The sequence below is a fragment of the Aulostomus chinensis genome, chromosome 21, assembly GCF_037954235.1.
Source record: "Aulostomus chinensis isolate RoL2024-O1b breed Wild chromosome 21, RoL_Achi_v1.0, whole genome shotgun sequence".
NCBI lineage: Eukaryota > Metazoa > Chordata > Actinopteri > Syngnathiformes > Aulostomidae > Aulostomus > Aulostomus chinensis.
The window spans coordinates 24,731,202-24,748,073 of NC_141340.1; the positions used below are offsets into that span (position 1 = coordinate 24,731,202).

Below are 16,872 nucleotides of genomic sequence, written 5' to 3' on the forward strand. Positions count from 1 at the left end.
CACAGCGCTCCTGCAACACCTGAAGGTAACACAGCGCTCCTGCAACACCTGAAGGTAACACAGCGTGACTGGAACACCTGAAGGTAACACAGCGCTCCTGGAACACCTGAAGGTAACACAGCGCTCCTGCAACACCTGAAGGTAACACAGCGCTCCTGCAACACCTGAAGGTAACACAGCGCTCCTGCAACACCTGAAGGTAACACAGCGTGACTGGAACAACAAGCAGCCGAGGTCAGGATGCTGGACGCCACAGCGGTGGACTGGTCATGTCACTGCTGCCGCTGATGTCTCTCTGCCCTCGGGGGTGTCTCTCTGCTCTCAGGTGTCTCTCTGCCCTCGGGGGTGTCAAAAACTGCTGGAGGGTTGAGACAGTCTTCATCCTCATCATCGGGAAGTTTAGAACATTTCTCATTCCATGCGTCTCTGTTGCAGACGCTGGAACTCCAACCCTGTCACCGTCACGTAATCTGGTGAGGATGGCGTGTTCTTCATCTTAAACATGGCGGGTCAGGCGTCATGTGATCATCCGTCTCTCCTCGTCTTGTTAACACAGACTCGGGATGAAGCAAACAGCGTCTTGCTTGTTGTTTCTATTATTTAGAGCAGCACTTCTACTGATGGGAAAAGTACTCACATCCTCCACTGAGGTTCTAGTACCAGTACACACCTGGAAATATACTCGTTACAAATAAAATACTTTGTAAAACATCCAAAATGGTTTCAACCTGATTTAACCTTTGTGGTGGTGTGAGACGCTGGTGAAGTCATGTGGAGAATCCATCTGAGTGAGGGCACGCTGGTTGTAGTAGCTCCAGGTGACAGCATGGTGGCGCCACCGGGCCAGCAGGCACCTGAGCTCAGCAGGACGCACGTGAGGTCGCTGTTCGTCCCCAGGATCTAAATGTACCACCGCAGCTGAGGAACCGCCCCCTGCTCTTGACCACATTCATGTTTTCAGTTTGTGTATTTGAATGTGTTGCACTTCCTCTCTCTCTCTCTCACACACACACACACAAGGAAGCACTGCAGACCCGACGAGAGCAACACTTGACAGCAGGACACTTTAATGACAGCAGGACACTTTAATGACAGCAGGACACTTTCATGACAGCAGGACACACTGACGGACACAACAACGATCTGATTAGCAGCCTTTACAAACACCTTCCAGCGCCTGACGTCAGAGCTCCTCGCCGCCACTCTGAGGTGGAACAACAAGCTGGATCCCGTCTTAGCTGCTGTTGCTAACTTCCTGTGGCAGCTCTATTCTAAATTATGATCTTTCTGAAGTCAGACATGTCTGTGGGGGGGGTGGCCCAGGTGGGCAGGGACCCGACTCGGTCCGGTCTCCTACTGCTGACAGCCAAGCGGTGAGGGAGGGAACTGCGTGGGGTTCGGCCTTCGGTGAGTCTTTACTAGCATCCGTCCGTCTGAGTCTAGTGGAAAGACGACGCTGTTTTCACTTGCTGAGTCCAGGTGTTGAATGACCTTCACAGGTAAGCTGCTGCCATGGTGACGGCTGCAGGTGACAGGGACACACACTGACCAGCTTCACGTCACACACTGGAACTTGACACTGACGCGCTCGTCTGGTTGCTGCAGCTGGAGGGAAAACACAGTTCAAATGTGTCAAACTCTTTTCTGACAGAAGACAATGGTGCAGTCTCCCTGCGTACTGCATCATGGCAGCGGGGGCCGCGCCGGCTACATGATGGTGACTCTCTCCGGGGAGATGTGAGCGGCTGAGCCCACCGGCTCCAGGCGCTGGCACCGGTACTGACTGCTATCCAAACCTCTGCGGATCCTGTGGAGCTTCCGGGCCACACAGGGAAGCAGCATCAGCACCTTCCCCAGGATGACGCACACCGGTAGGGCCAGGGCCACCACGAAGCTGGGGGGCAGGTAGAAGCGGTACGCCTCCTCCTCAAACGCTCGCTTCCAGCCGAACAGCAGCCCGTGGAAGGTGGCAATGAGCAGGGCGATGTAGCCCAGGGTGGACTGGGGCAGAGACGAGAGGATTCATTCAGCCTGCGCACACACACATCTCCTCCACACCCTCCACAGCCTGACAGTTCAGTTCTATTCTGTCCCAGAGCTGCTCCTCTCTTCATCATCGGGGACCACAAACCCCTGACGTGACCTGATGCAGGGTTGTTTTTGGCAGGCATTTTAGATTTAGTCTCCGTCTCAGTCTTTTGGACTAAATGCTTCTTAGTTTTAGTCATGTTAGTCATTTCTATCCTTGATAGTCTAGGTTTAGTTGATGAAAACTCAAAGGTTTTAGTCAAATATCAAAGATCCTTATAAATAAAAAGATATATGTGTGTGTACTTAAGAGGCCACTCCAGTGTTGGAATGAAGCACTGAACTGATCCACCTTCAAAGGGGAGTTTTTTAGGGCCTGAGCCTGAAGGTACTTGGACCCTCTCATGTTTGCTGGGCAGAGCAACACATCAGCAGCACTAAAACACTACAAACACCCACTAACCAGTGTCCCAGCCCCCCAACACCCATGAGGCAGCTGGGCCAGACGGCCTGGAGCCGGTTTTCACATCCTCACCATTCAAAACCTGGTCCTGGACTGTTCTTGCTCTCAATGAGCGCCCAATATGAGCATCATCTAATTTCACCCCTGAACATGATTGAAATTTGCTGACATTCACCACACTTGTCCAGTCTGGCTAAACATTCACTAATCTAAAGAAAAACACCACAAAAGTCTATAGCGCCACCTAGGGAGCCACACAACTAAAAGATAATTCTTTTATAATTTGGAGCGCTATAACTCCTCCCATGAATGTCCCACAAACATGGGACCAACACCGTTGGACTCGTCTCATCAAGGCCAACAATTCCTACACTCTGACCCCTCACCTGTCTACAACAGAATGTCCACAAATTGGACAAAGCTGTCAAAATCAGGACTTCTTTTACTCCCCCAACAAAATCTATCTCCTCCTAGGCCATCAATGCTATCACTTCCAAACTTTCACACATTACTCTCCCAACTGTGCTGATTAAAAGTTATTAAAAGTTTTTGTCTGAATTACTGGGTTTGGATTTTACAAGCCATCAAAGTGGGGGAGACACGTTTCACCTTCCAATGGAAGCCTATGGGGAGACCGTGTCCTCTCAGGTACATACTGTCAAACAAACCCTTCTCACGTCTACACCATCCATCCCACAGCTCTACCAACCACACCACTGCATTCCTGACAAAACCCCTCCAAGAACATGGTGTTCTGTGTCCCTCTGGACCAGCGTATGCTGACTTCTTCCTCTTGTCCCACTCCAGTCCTGGTGCTCCTCCTCTCTCTCCACTCTAGCACAGATCAGAGACAGAGCAGTGGGGGAGGGGTTCTTAAAGGGCCAGCTCTCAGCTCTGCTCCCACTCTAGCACAGATCAAAGACAGAGCAGTGGGGGAGGGGTTCTTAAAGGGCCAGCTCTCAGCTCTGCTCTCACTCTAGCACAGATCAGAGACAGAGCAGTGGGGAGGGGTTCTTAAAGGGCCAGCTCTCAGCTCTGCTCTCACTCTAGCACAGATCAAAGACAGAGCAGTGGGGGAGGGGTTCTTAAAGGGCCAGCTCTCAGCTCTGCTCTCTCTCTAGCACAGATCAAAGACAGAGCAGTGGGGGAGGGGTTCTTAAAGGGCCAGCTCTCAGCTCTGCTCTCACTCTAGCACAGATCAGAGACAGAGCAGTAGGGGAGGGGTTCTTAAAGGGCCAGCTCTCAGCTCTGCTCTCACTCTAGCACAGATCAAAGACAGAGCAGTGGGGGAGGGGTTCTTAAAGGGCCAGCTCTCAGCTCTGCTCTCACTCTAGCACAGATCAAAGACAGAGCAGTGGGGAGGGGTTCTTAAAGGGCCAGCTCTCAGCTCTGCTCTCACTCTAGCACAGATCAGAGACAGAGCAGTGGGGAGGGGTTCTTAAAGGGCCAGCTCTCAGCTCTGCTCTCACTCTAGCACAGATCAAAGACAGAGCAGTGGGGGAGGGGTTCTTAAAGGGCCAGCTCTCAGCTCTGCTCTCACTCTAGCACAGATCAAAGACAGAGCAGTGGGGGAGGGGTTCTTAAAGGGCCAGTTCTCAGCTCTGCTCTCACTCTAGCACAGATCAAAGACAGAGCAGTGGGGAGGGGTTCTTAAAGGGCCAGCTCTCATTATTCTCTTTATTATTTTGTTGCAGAAGCAGACAACACACTGGCCCACAATAGGAGTATTGTATCACAATAAAATAGGATAAACAAAATAAAAGCACACTTGACTTCCATGTGAACGACCTCATGTCCTCCATGTTGGCTTCAGCTGCTGTTATTGGTTAAAGCATCCAGGTGTGTTGCTTAGACAGGGAACAGCAGCAGGTCTGAGGACTCCCGTGTTTCCCAGTCCCACAAACACGGGTCAAAGCACTCCACCTGCCCCCCGTCCACAAATGGACAGGGGTTTATTCATAACATGCTAGATTAATAGAAGGCTGCTTTAAACCAGCCAACATTAGCGGCCCTGGAAGCCCCGTTCATTCTAGCTTTAGCATGTAGCACTAGGAAGCGCTCTCTGCACCACGGGGAGGTGGAGCCGCCACCACCACCACCACCACCACCAAACTTTAGGCTTCATTCAAACAGAAACTGCATCTCAGGGCGAGCCTCACAGACTAAAGCTATGCTTCAATCATCCCTCTTTTTACGACCACCCGACACCGCTGCTGCTGCCGTGGTGAGAGTCTCGTCCTCTGCAGACAGGCCCAGACTGTCTGTGTGTGTGTGTGTGTGTGTGGGCCCAAGAGAGGCTTTTAGTGGGTGTGTACTGATGATGGGGGCCTGACCAGTAGGACCAACAGCTCCAGCTGGCTCCATTCTGATGTTTGAGCTCTTGATTGACATCGCACGCTTGTTATACTTGGCGGAAAAAAAAACGCATGTTTTGAAACTTTGATGGTCCACCAACTAACAATTTAGTCTGGTCTCGTTCTCGTCAGACGAAAATAAACACAATTTGATCACATCTTAGTCTTCACAGGGCGATGGTGACGTTCGTCTTCGTCTCATGATCGTCATGGAAAAAAGGGTCTGACGTCCTCATTTTCGTTTTTGTCCAGCGTGACGAAAACAGCACTGACCTGCTGCCACACACCGCTGCACTCATGCACCTGTGAGCCACCTGCACACACACACACCTGCGCATAAAGCACGTCAACTGTGAACATGTGGGGTTTCTCTGTGGGAACTGCACCCAAAGGCTACGTTGGGGCGCTCTAAACGGGTCTGCGTCATCATGTAGAGAGGATGAGTAAAAACAAGGCGTTTCTGTGCTTTTTTACACTTTGCTGGGCAGGTGACACAGTTGTGTTTCTATCACAGCCAATCAGAGTGGGAGCCAATCGACTCCAGGCAGGGTGCACCCTTCGCCACTTAAGCCAAAAGCCAGATGTTGCCATGCGTTTGTCTCGTCCAAAAGGGACAATTCAATGAGAAAGACACTTTAAAATGCAACGGGAGCATTTCTGCAGATCTTGAGGGATGATTCATGATGGGCAGTGAGCCTAATGACACCACAGAGAACATACAAGTTACACGGAACCCAAAACAGGATGCAGAGCGTCTGAGTTCAGATGAAGAAGCAGACAAATCACTGGCTGCATCTCTCCTCCGTCATGTGCCCATCTTCATCAACTCAGGGAACGTTTCCTCGCCTCTCACACAAGACAATGAGGTGTTGTGGTACCTGTATGAAGCTGAACTCCCTCCAGTTGAGCGTGCTGTGGACCGACGGGATCGAAGTGATGGCGAGGAGCGACAGGAGCCCCAGACTCATGATCCCAAAGGAGACGTACATCTCTACCCTCCACACCTCCTCCTCGTTCCATGCATTCTCCACATTAGCGTGGACCTGCTGACACAGGCAGGGGGTTAAGAGTGGACCTTATCACAGCCCTCGTTCCCCTGAAGCACCTACACGTTCCCCTCAGGGCCTCCCGCTGCTGCAGTACTCTATGTTGGATTTAAGGACTGAAACCATGTCTGTACTTTGTGCATGAAGATTAGTTCTCATAACTAACCGTTGTGTCAGCTGACCTTTAATCTCTGTCTGCGTGGTTGCGGGGAGGTGAGTGACGGACTCAGACACCTCATTGCTGTCACGGCTCTCATCTAAGTCTCAAAGTAAAACAAGCACCAGTGTACACGAGTGCTGAAGGCACGAGTGCAGTGGTCAGTGTGCGGGTCTGACCTGCTGGTAGGCCGTGTTGAGCAGCAGGTACCTCTCCGACCTCCTCATGGGCAGACAGAGGCTGTAGAGGACGTGAACGGCGGCCAGGAAGAAGCTGAGGAGGCCCAGCTGCTTGCGGCTCTGCAGCCAGCCCTCCAGCCAGTGAGGGAAATGCCTGTACTTGGTGCCGTAGTAGAGCTGGTGGGCAGCAGCCAGCTGGCCTGCCAGGTACACCAGGGCTAACAGGGTGATGGCCACAGTGGGCAGGGTCCGGTTCACCATCTCTATGGGGATCTTGTAGAAGTCGCTCTGTTTGTATTTCACGTAAGGGTGGATGATGTCTCGTATGAAAGAGTAGGCAAAGAAGAAGATGGAGAGGGCCACAGCAGCGAGGACGGGGCCCTTCCAGCCGGGGAACAGTTGGATGGGCAGATTCTCGATGTCCCGCGAGGCCGACAGGGTGCCCACGTCCACCGGCTGGAAGTTGAGCTGGCGGGCCAGTTCCATGATCTGCTGACGGGCCTCCACGGAGTCACTGCAGACGAAGACCTACAGGCAGGAGAGCAGAGGATGGCTGCTATTGGCCGACAGGAGGCGGAGCACACGTGACCGAGCCAGATTTCGACAAAGACAACACGCCATGTTTCCATGCACAGATGTAAGGTTCTGTCCCTCTGTAGAAAAGCAGGAGTGTGCTCCTGCAAGGTTCTAGTTGTTTGAGACCTGCAGGTGAGAAACAGCAGCTGCAGGGACAACAAGATCCTCCTGGATCCTCCTGCTGGCTCCCAGAGCTGCTCCTCCCCAGAGCCAGCCCCCAGCTCCTGGCCTGCTCCTCCTGGCTGGGCTGCTATGCTACACGACTAGTAGCTTCCCAGTGCTCGTTTGCCTTCATGACTGCGGCTGCTGGCACCCTGAGTGCGTTTTTCTACGTGTCAGACTTCTGAGGATGGAGAGGTGCTTCTTTCTATACGATGTGTCTAGGACTTATTGATGCATGCGTGCAACATCAGAAACCTTTAAATGAGTGAAACAGTAATGGAGCCTTTTCTTCTGTTGTGTGGGATTCATTTATTCTGGCTATGACTCATAGAATCAAATAATCTCTTCTAATCCCTGCCTGAATTATACGGGAGTAAATGCATCAGAGTGCAACAAGACTCCCACAGCCCTGATCATAGCTCCACCCAGCAGCTGCGATGCTGATGTCACCTGTGTGCTGGCATCCTTGGGGCAGGTCTGCTGCATGGCCCAGGCCGAGATGACGTTGAAGGCTTTCACCACGATGGAGTCTGGCAGCAGCGACGCCAGGTACTCTGCGTTGGACTCCGGATACTGGTTCACCCTCCTGTTGTTACTCACATCCACCAGGATCTTCCCTGCAGGACGATAAGCCAGCATCACATGACTCAGACCTCAGGATCAGTAACCCTCACTAACAGTCTCATGGCCACAAGCGCTCATACTTTAGTTTAGAGAGAAGATCCCCGTTGATGCTGTCTCCTTCTAGGGAGGTAAACCGTCCCTAGAAGGAGACAGCATCAACGGGGATCTACGCTCATACACGGTATTAAGGTTATTATTAGGGCCTGAGCCTGAAGTACCTTCAGGTTTGGCTTGCTGGGCAGAGCAACACATCAGCAGCACTAAAACACTACAAACACCCACTAACCAGTGTCCCAGCCCCCCAACACCCATGAGGCAGCTGGGCCAGACGGCCTGGAGCCGGTTTTCACATCCACACCATTCAAAACCTGGTCCTGGACTGTTCTTGCTCTCAATGAGCGCCCAATATGAGCATCATCTAATTTCACCCCTGAACATGATTGAAATTTGCTGACATTCACCACACTTGTCCAGTCTGGCTAAACATTCACTAATCTAAAGAAAAACACCACAAAAGTCTATAGCGCCACCTAGGGAGCCACACAACTAAAAGATAATTCTTTTATAATTTGGAGCGCTATAACTCCTCCCATGAATGTCCCACAAACATGGGACCAACACCGTTGGACTCGTCTCATCAAGATCAACAATTCCTACACTCTGACCCCTCACCTGTCTACAACAGAATGTCCACAAATTGGACTAAAATGTTAAAATGAGGACTTTTTTGACTCCCCCAACAAAATCTATCTCCTCCTAGGCCATCAATGCTATCGCTTCCAAACTTTCACACATTACTCTTCCAACTGTACTGATTAAAAGTTATTAAAAGTTTTAATCTGAATTACTGGGTTTGGATTTCACAAGCTGTCAAAGTGGGGGAGACACGTTTCACCTTCCAATGGAAGCCTATGGGGAGACCGTGTCCTCTCAGGTACATACTGTCAAACAAACCCTTCTCACGTCTACACCATCCATCCCACAGCTCTACCAAACACACCACTGCATTCCTGACAAAACCCCTCCAAGAACATGGTGTTCTGTGTCCCTCTGGACCAGCGTATGCAGACTTCTTCCTCTTGTCCCACTCCAGTCCTGGTGCTCCTCCTCTCTCTCAGCTCTAGCACAGATCAGAGACAGAGCAGTGGGGGAGGGGTTCTTAAAGGGCCAGCTCTCAGCTCTGCTCTTCACTCTAGCACAGATCAGAGACAGAGCAGTGGGGGAGGGGTTCTTAAAGGGCCAGCTCTCAGCTCTGCTCTCACTCTAGCACAGATCAAAGACAGAGCAGTGGGGGAGGGGTTCTTAAAGGGCCAGCTCTCAGCTCTGCTCTCACTCTAGCACAGATCAGAGACAGAGCAGTGGGGGAGGGGTTCTTAAAGGGCCAGCTCTCAGCTCTGCTCTCACTCTAGCACAGATCAAAGACAGAGCAGTGGGGGAGGGGTTCTTAAAGGGCCAGCTCTCAGCTTTGCTCTCACTCTAGCACAGATCAAAGACAGAGCAGTGGGGAGGGGTTCTTAAAGGGCCAGCTCTCAGCTCTGCTCTCACTCTAGCACAGATCAAAGACAGAGCAGTGGGGAGGGGTTCTTAAAGGGCCAGCTCTCAGCTCTGCTCTCACTCTAGCACAGATCAAAGACAGAGCAGTGGGGGAGGGGTTCTTAAAGGGCCAGCTCTCAGCTCTGCTCTCCACTCTAGCACAGATCAAAGACAGAGCAGTGGGGGGAGGGGTTCTTAAAGGGCCAGCTCTCAGCTCTGCTGTCACTCTAGCACAGATCAGAGACAGAGCAGTGGGGAGGGGTTCTTAAAGGGCCAGCTCTCAGCTCTGCTCTCACTCTAGCACAGATCAAAGACAGAGCAGTGGGGGAGGGGTTCTTAAAGGGCCAGCTCTCAGCTCTGCTCTCACTCTAGCACAGATCAAAGACAGAGCAGTGGGGAGGGGTTCTTAAAGGGCCAGCTCTCAGCTCTGCTCTCACTCTAGCACAGATCAAAGACAGAGCAGTGGGGGAGGGGTTCTTAAAGGGCCAGCTCTCAGCTCTGCTCTCACTCTAGCACAGATCAAAGACAGAGCAGTGGGGAGGGGTTCTTAAAGGGCCAGCTCTCAGCTCTGCTCTCTCTCTAGCACAGATCAAAGACAGAGCAGTGGGGGAGGGGTTCTTAAAGGGCCAGCTCTCAGCTCTGCTCTCACTCTAGCACAGATCAGAGACAGAGCAGTGGGGGAGGGGTTCTTAAAGGGCCAGCTCTCAGCTCTGCTCTCACTCTAGCACAGATCAAAGACAGAGCAGTGGGGAGGGGTTCTTAAAGGGCCAGCTCTCAGCTCTGCTCTCACTCTAGCACAGATCAGAGACAGAGCAGTGGGGGAGGGGTTCTTAAAGGGCCAGCTCTCAGCTCTGCTCTCACTCTAGCACAGATCAAAGACAGAGCAGTGGGGGAGGGGTTCTTAAAGGGCCAGCTCTCAGCTCTGCTCTCCACTCTAGCACAGATCAAAGACAGAGCAGTGGGGGAGGGGTTCTTAAAGGGCCAGCTCTCAGCTCTGCTCTCACTCTAGCACAGATCAGAGACAGAGCAGTGGGGGAGGGGTTCTTAAAGGGCCAGCTCTCAGCTCTGCTCTCACTCTAGCACAGATCAAAGACAGAGCAGTGGGGAGGGGTTCTTAAAGGGCCAGCTCTCAGCTCTGCTCTCACTCTAGCACAGATCAAAGACAGAGCAGTGGGGGAGGGGTTCTTAAAGGGCCAGCTCTCAGCTCTGCTCTCCACTCTAGCACAGATCAGAGACAGAGCAGTGGGGAGGGGTTCTTAAAGGGCCAGCTCTCAGCTCTGCTCTCCACTCTAGCACAGATCAAAGACAGAGCAGTGGGGGAGGGGTTCTTAAAGGGCCAGCTCTCAGCTCTGCTCCACCCCCACCACCCTTAACAGGATAAGAGGGAGAAAATGGATGGATGGATGGATGGATGGATTATTATCATTATTTTTATGACAGACCTAATTCTGTCCCCCAGGCCCTAATCTGGTATATTAAATGTTTCATGTCAGATCGCCATGGTAACAAAGGTTTAAGCTGAGAACACCTGGTACCGACTTGGACAACGGTGTCATCTCATATGGAAACTGAAGCTTTGTACGTATTTGCTAGAACCACAGCAGCTACAAACACAGGAGCCAGAACCACAGTAGTTGAACCACAGCATCTAGAACTGCAGCAGTCAGAACTGCAGCACCTACAACCAGAACAGGGCTGAGGCCCACAAAAGATGAATCAACTTTCATAGTAATGTGACTTGACTTCATACGGATGAGAACTTGGGACCAGAAGACACCTGCAGTTGTTTCCATGGCAGCAGACAGAGACTGAGTGATAGTGGTAGTAAAAACCACAGCTTCCCCTCTCCCCGACCCTCACCTGTCCTCACCGGTCTTCACCAACACTCACCCGACATCACTGTTTTTCACAGACCCTCACTAGCCTTCACCGACCCTCACCGGTCCTCACTGGTCTTCACTAACCCCCACCGGTCTTCACCAACACTCACCCGACATCACTGTTTTTCACAGACCCTCACTAGCCTTCACCGACCCTCACCGGTCCTCACTGGTCTTCACCGACCCTCACCGATCCTCACTGGTCTTCACCGACCCTCACCGGTCCTCACTAGCCTTCACCGGCCCTCACCTGTCCTCACTGGTCTTCACTAACCCCCACCGGTCTTCACCAACACTCACCAGACATCACTGTTCTTCACAGGTTTTCACCGACCCTCACCGGTCATCACTGGTCCTCACCTGTCCTCACCAACACTCACCGGACCTCACCTGTCCTCACCAACCCTCACCAGTCCTCACCGGTCTTCACCAACCCTCACCTGTCCTCACAGGTTTTCACCGACCCTCACCAGTCATCACTGGTCCTCACCGGACCTCACCAGTCTTCACCAACCCTCACTGGACCTCACTGGCTCTCACCAGTGCCTGACTCGGTATGAAAGCTGTGGTGAGGCACGGCAGGCGGGGGGACTGGTCATGGCCATGAGGTTCTACCTTCCAGCAGGTGCTTGAGGTCCCACAGAACCGAGTAGTGCTCCCTGCGGATAGCTAAGAAGACGACGCTGGCCTTCCCCACAGCGTCCTCGTGGTGCGTCACGTCCACCACATGGGGGAAGGACTGGGCTGCTAGGTTGGGATGGCGACTTCCCACCACCACGTGGAAGCCACGGCGCAGCAGGCGGATGCTCAGGCACTTGGAGAAGTCTCCTGATCCCAGGATAGCCACTGTGGGCAGGGCAGACAGGCTGGTGGTCCCCATATCTCCGACGCCATTCTTCACACCATTGGGCAGAAAAGAGGCCTGGCAGTGATGGAGGCGGTGGGAGGAGGCAGCCGTGAGGAACAAAGGGCTCCGGCTGCCACCCATCATAGAGATGGATTCCATCCCTCCTCCCTCTGTCTTCTTCTTCCTCGGTGGTTTTCAGCTCAGGTCGCCGCCGGGTCTGAGGGACAGAATTCATTCATTCATCACAAACATGAACAACAATAAGAACAAAGATTCTCCTGGAGGCTGACTGATGGTTTTACCCTGACAGCAGAGCTCAGAACTCCCCGCCATGTTGGAGAGAAAAAAACTGTACAAATGGGAGGAGACTTGAGATGGAGCTCAGTGACATCACACTTCCTTCATGTTCGCCTGGTCCGTGGCGTCGGGGCTCTCCAGCCTCTGTCTCTGTTTCAACATGTTACTCGTGATGGGGGGTGTCACTGATCACTAATTACGCTCCTCCCTTCTACGACCATGTGACGAACAGCAGTGTGATGTGTCACTGCTGCTTCTGACCTCTGACCTCTGGTGATGGTCGAGCGCTTGTCCTCCTCTGACCTCCTTCAGTCTGTGAGGTCAAACCTGCCTGTAAGAATGTTCTGTGTTCTCAGACATCCACGGGGACTCAAGGATGAACCGAAAACCTTTTGAAGGTCAAAGGTCAGGGTCCCAGTCACAGGTGTGCAACTGCAGTGAGGCCTTCAGTTGTGATTTGTGGAGCTGTTCAGGGACAGAGGCTTTCAGAGCTGAGCACTGCATCATCGAGGTGCTGCCACAGAGCTAAACATCCCTCCATCCATCCACCCATCCCTCCATCCATCATCCACCCCTCCATCATCCATCCCTCCATCCATCCCTCCATCCATCCACCCATCCCTCCATCCATCATCCACCCCTCCATCATCTATCCATCCCTCCATCCATCATCCACCCCTCCATCATCCATCCATCCCTCCATCCATCATCCATCCCTCCATCCATCCCTCCATCCATCCCTCCATCCATCATCCACCCCTCCATCATCCATCCATCCCTCCATCCATCATCCATCCCTCCATCCATCATCCACCCCTCCATCATCCATCCCTCCATCCATCCCTCCATCCATCCCTCCATCCATCCACCCATCCCTCCATCCATCATCCACCCCTCCATCATCCATCCATCCCTCCATCCATCATCCATCCCTCCATCCATCCACCCATCCCTCCATCCATCATCCACCCCTCCATCATCCATCCATCCCTCCATCCATCATCCACCCCTCCATCCATCATCCATCCCTCCATCCATCCACCCATCCATCCCTCCACCATCCATCCATCCCTCCATCCATCCCTCCATCCATCATCCACCCCTCCATCCATCATCCATCCATCCACCCATCCATCCCTCCATCCATCATCCACCCCTCCATCCATCATCCATCCCTCCATCCCTCCATCCATCCATCCCTCCATCCATCATCCATCCCTCCATCCATCCACCCATCCCTCCATCCATCATCCACCCCTCCATCATCCATCCCTCCATCCATCCCTCCATCCATCATCCATCCCTCCATCCATCATCCATCCCTCCATCCATCATCCATCCCTCCATCCATCATCCATCCCTCCATCCATCATCCACCCCTCCATCCATCATCCATCCCTCCATCCATCCACCCATCCCTCCATCATCCATCCATCCCTCCATCCATCATCCATCCCTCCATCCATCATCCACCCCTCCATCCATCATCCATCCATCCACCCATCCCTCCATCCATCATCCATCCATCCCTCCATCCATCATCCATCCCTCCATCCATCATCCACCCCTCCATCCATCATCCATCCCTCCATCCATCCACCCATCCCTCCATCCATCATCCATCCATCCCTCCATCCATCATCCATCCCTCCATCCATCCACCCATCCCTCCATCCATCATCCACCCCTCCATCATCCATCCATCCCTCCATCCATCATCCACCCCTCCATCATCCATCCATCCCTCCATCCATCATCCACCCATCCATCATCCATCATCCATCCATCCCTCCATCCATCCATCATCCATCCATCATCCATCCATCCCTCTTTTTCTCCCTCTTCTCCTGTTGAGGGTGGTGGGGGTGGAGCCTATCCCAGCAGCCTTCCCCCTGGACAGGTCACCAGTCCATGGCAGGGCCAACACATAGAGACAGACAACCATTGGCTCTCCCAGCCACGCCTACGGTCAATTTAGAGTCTGGATTAACCTGGTCCCTCTTGATGTCTTTGGACTGTGGAGGAAGCTGGAGTACCAGAGAGAACCCAGCAGGAACAGGGAGAACATGGAGACTCACCCAGAAAGACCCCGTGCTGCAGCCGGGGCTCCACCCACAACCTTCTTGCTGGGGGCCACAGTGAGGACCACTGCTCCACCCACAACCTTCTTGCTGGGGGCCACAGTGAGGACCACTGATCCACCCACAACCTTCTTGCTGGGGGGCCACAGTGAGGACCACTGCTCCACCCACAACCTTCTTGCTGGGGGGCCACAGTGAGGACCACTGCTCCACTGGGCCGCCCCCTAGCTTAACAATAGTTTTTAGTTCTGTTTTATCAATTTACAGGCAACAATTAATAAACAAATGATTGAACAAATCACAAACCTTGACAACCTTGCAGCGCTCAAATATCTGAAGGTGGACCAGAAGAGGGGCTGGTTCTTGTGAGCTGATCTCATTCTGGGGGGTCCCACCAGAAATAACACGAACATTGAAAAGACTTGAGTTCTGTCTGAGATGTGAACGCAGCGACAAACAGCAGGAACTCTGAATGGATGCAAGCCATCGGTGTGCTGAGGCGCCGCAGCCCTGAGAGCAGCGTCTGAGCTCCAATCGCCTCCCGTCACAGTGGAGCTGCAGATGATAGTCTGAGAGGTTCTCACTTGTCCGGGCCAAAGGTACCTCGAGGAACTAAATCAGGTCAAGACAAGGCTTGAAACGCCCTCAGGGGAGCTGCGCCATGCCACTGGTCCAGATGTGTGGATGAGGAACGGCACACGGGTCACACTCAGAACACAAGAGGGGCAGGCCGTCCCTGACCCCCTGAGCTCGGTGGACAAAAACATCACATCACGAGAGTAGATGTCGAGAAGAACCACTCGCCCCTCTTGGAGTGAGACGAGCATTCTGGGGAAAACAGGAGCGTGGACACTGGTGTTTACAGAAACCCCCCATGCAGACCAGTATCCAGTCTTTGACTCACCGTCAGCTGGACCCTAACCCAGCATTATCAGAACCCTGCAACACGGAGCTGAGGATCTCCCAGCAGCTCCCAGGCTGGAGCAGGAGCTCAGACATGTGACGGAGGCTTCAAGCTGGATTCTGATGAAGGAGGAAAAGGAAGTGAAAAGTGAAGGCTGGGGAGCCTGAGGAACATCACACCCTGGGAGTTCAACCAGCAACATCACGTCACTGACTGAGAGGAGTGACCTTGTGAATGCCAAACATCTAACTAGTCTCACTAGTCTAGTTAGTTTAACTAGACTAGTGAGACTAGCTCGACAAGTATAACTAGTCTCTGGGAACAGCACGAACTGATGAAGCCGTTAAGGATCGAAACGTCTTCCAGACATAAAACCGCACCCGGTCGACCTGATTCAGTTCCTTGCGGATGATCGAGGACCCCACGACAGCTGCGTGCGCGCGGCTGCCCGTCCTCCTGTGACCTTCTGTCTGCAGTGCCGGTGATGAGCTGAAGGACGCGGCCGTGTTTCCGCACCTGTAGCGCTGCAGAACTGCCGCTGCTGCGCTGACATGCACCGCACACACGCACACGTATACACGCGCGCACACACGCACACGGATGGGTCCTGCCTGGCTGACGAGACGGCGACTCACCCACCTGTCATGGAGCTGCCCAGGTCGCCGCTCTTCCCGCAGAGATGCTGCCCAGCTGCTAGCTGCCCATCCCGCCTCCTCCCACTCCCCCCGCCGCCTCCGCTGTCTGGCGGAACACGTGCTGCGTTCACGTTCGTTGCGGGGGAGATCGGACATTCCAGACTCCGGATTGTAATCGAGCAAACAGATGAATTTGTAGACCAGTTTTGGTAAATTTAAAATATCACTCGTGATACTTTCCATAGGACTTAGTGTTTCTCAGACATCCCCCAAAATATGAAACATTCAGCTGTAAACGTACGATAAAACCACCACAGAGGAAGAACTCGGCACTCTCCAGCGCCTCCGCATCCTGGAGGAGCCTCTGGAGAGAAATGACTGTGGGTTGTCTGGAATACACCTAATAATTCGACCACTACTACTGCCCCTACTAAGAATACTACTCACAAAAACAACACAAGGAAAAAACATTTCATGAGAAGACAGAACTTTAATCATGTAAATCAGGCGACTTCCAGTGACTCGCACTCGATGCCGAGAACGTCTCTGTGGAACATGTGGATTCTAACAGATTACCAAATGAACGTGATCAAATTATTATCTAACTAACATGATCAGATTATTATGTAACTAACATGATCAGATTATTATCGAACTAACATGATCAGATTATGATCTAACATGATCAGATTATTATCTAACTAACATGATCAGATTAAGATCTAACATGATCAGATTATTATCTAACTAACATGATCAGATTATTATCTAACAACCATGATCAGTTTATGATCTAACATGATCAGATTATTATCTAACTAACATGATCAGATTATGATCTAACATGATCAGATTATTATCTAACCAACATGATCAGATTATTATCTAACTAACATGATCAGATTAAGATCTAACATGATCAGATTATTATCTAACTAACATGATCAGATTAAGATCTAACTTGATCAGATTATTATCTAACTAACATGATTAGATTATTATGTAACAAACATGATCAGATTATTATCGAACTAACATGATCAGATTATGATCTAACATGATCAGATTATTATCTAACTAACATGATCAGATTATTATCGAACTAA

General features: G+C 52.0%; 1 protein-coding gene across 4 annotated transcripts; it reads right to left on the reverse strand.

Moving 5' to 3' along the window:
• Nucleotides 1-1,070: 1,070 nt before the first annotated feature.
• On the reverse strand, nucleotides 1,071-15,877 carry steap2 (STEAP family member 2, metalloreductase). Of its 4 annotated transcripts, XM_086191864.1 has the most exons (7): nucleotides 15,132-15,468; nucleotides 14,534-15,055; nucleotides 11,618-12,066; nucleotides 7,416-7,582; nucleotides 6,228-6,755; nucleotides 5,724-5,888; nucleotides 1,071-2,001 (listed from the first exon to the last, which is right to left on the reverse strand). In XM_086191864.1, exons 3-7 carry the CDS (start codon nucleotides 12,006-12,008, stop codon nucleotides 1,708-1,710), a joined length of 1,545 nt encoding a protein of 514 aa, XP_086047990.1. In that variant the 5' UTR covers nucleotides 12,009-12,066; nucleotides 14,534-15,055; nucleotides 15,132-15,468; the 3' UTR covers nucleotides 1,071-1,707. The 4 variants fall into 4 exon arrangements, with proteins under 4 accessions (XP_086047990.1, XP_086047989.1, XP_086047991.1 ...); XM_086191863.1 differs by lacking the exons at nucleotides 14,534-15,055; nucleotides 15,132-15,468 and adding an exon at nucleotides 15,771-15,877; XM_086191865.1 differs by lacking the exons at nucleotides 14,534-15,055; nucleotides 15,132-15,468 and adding an exon at nucleotides 12,152-12,166.
• Nucleotides 15,878-16,872: the final 995 nt, after the last annotated feature.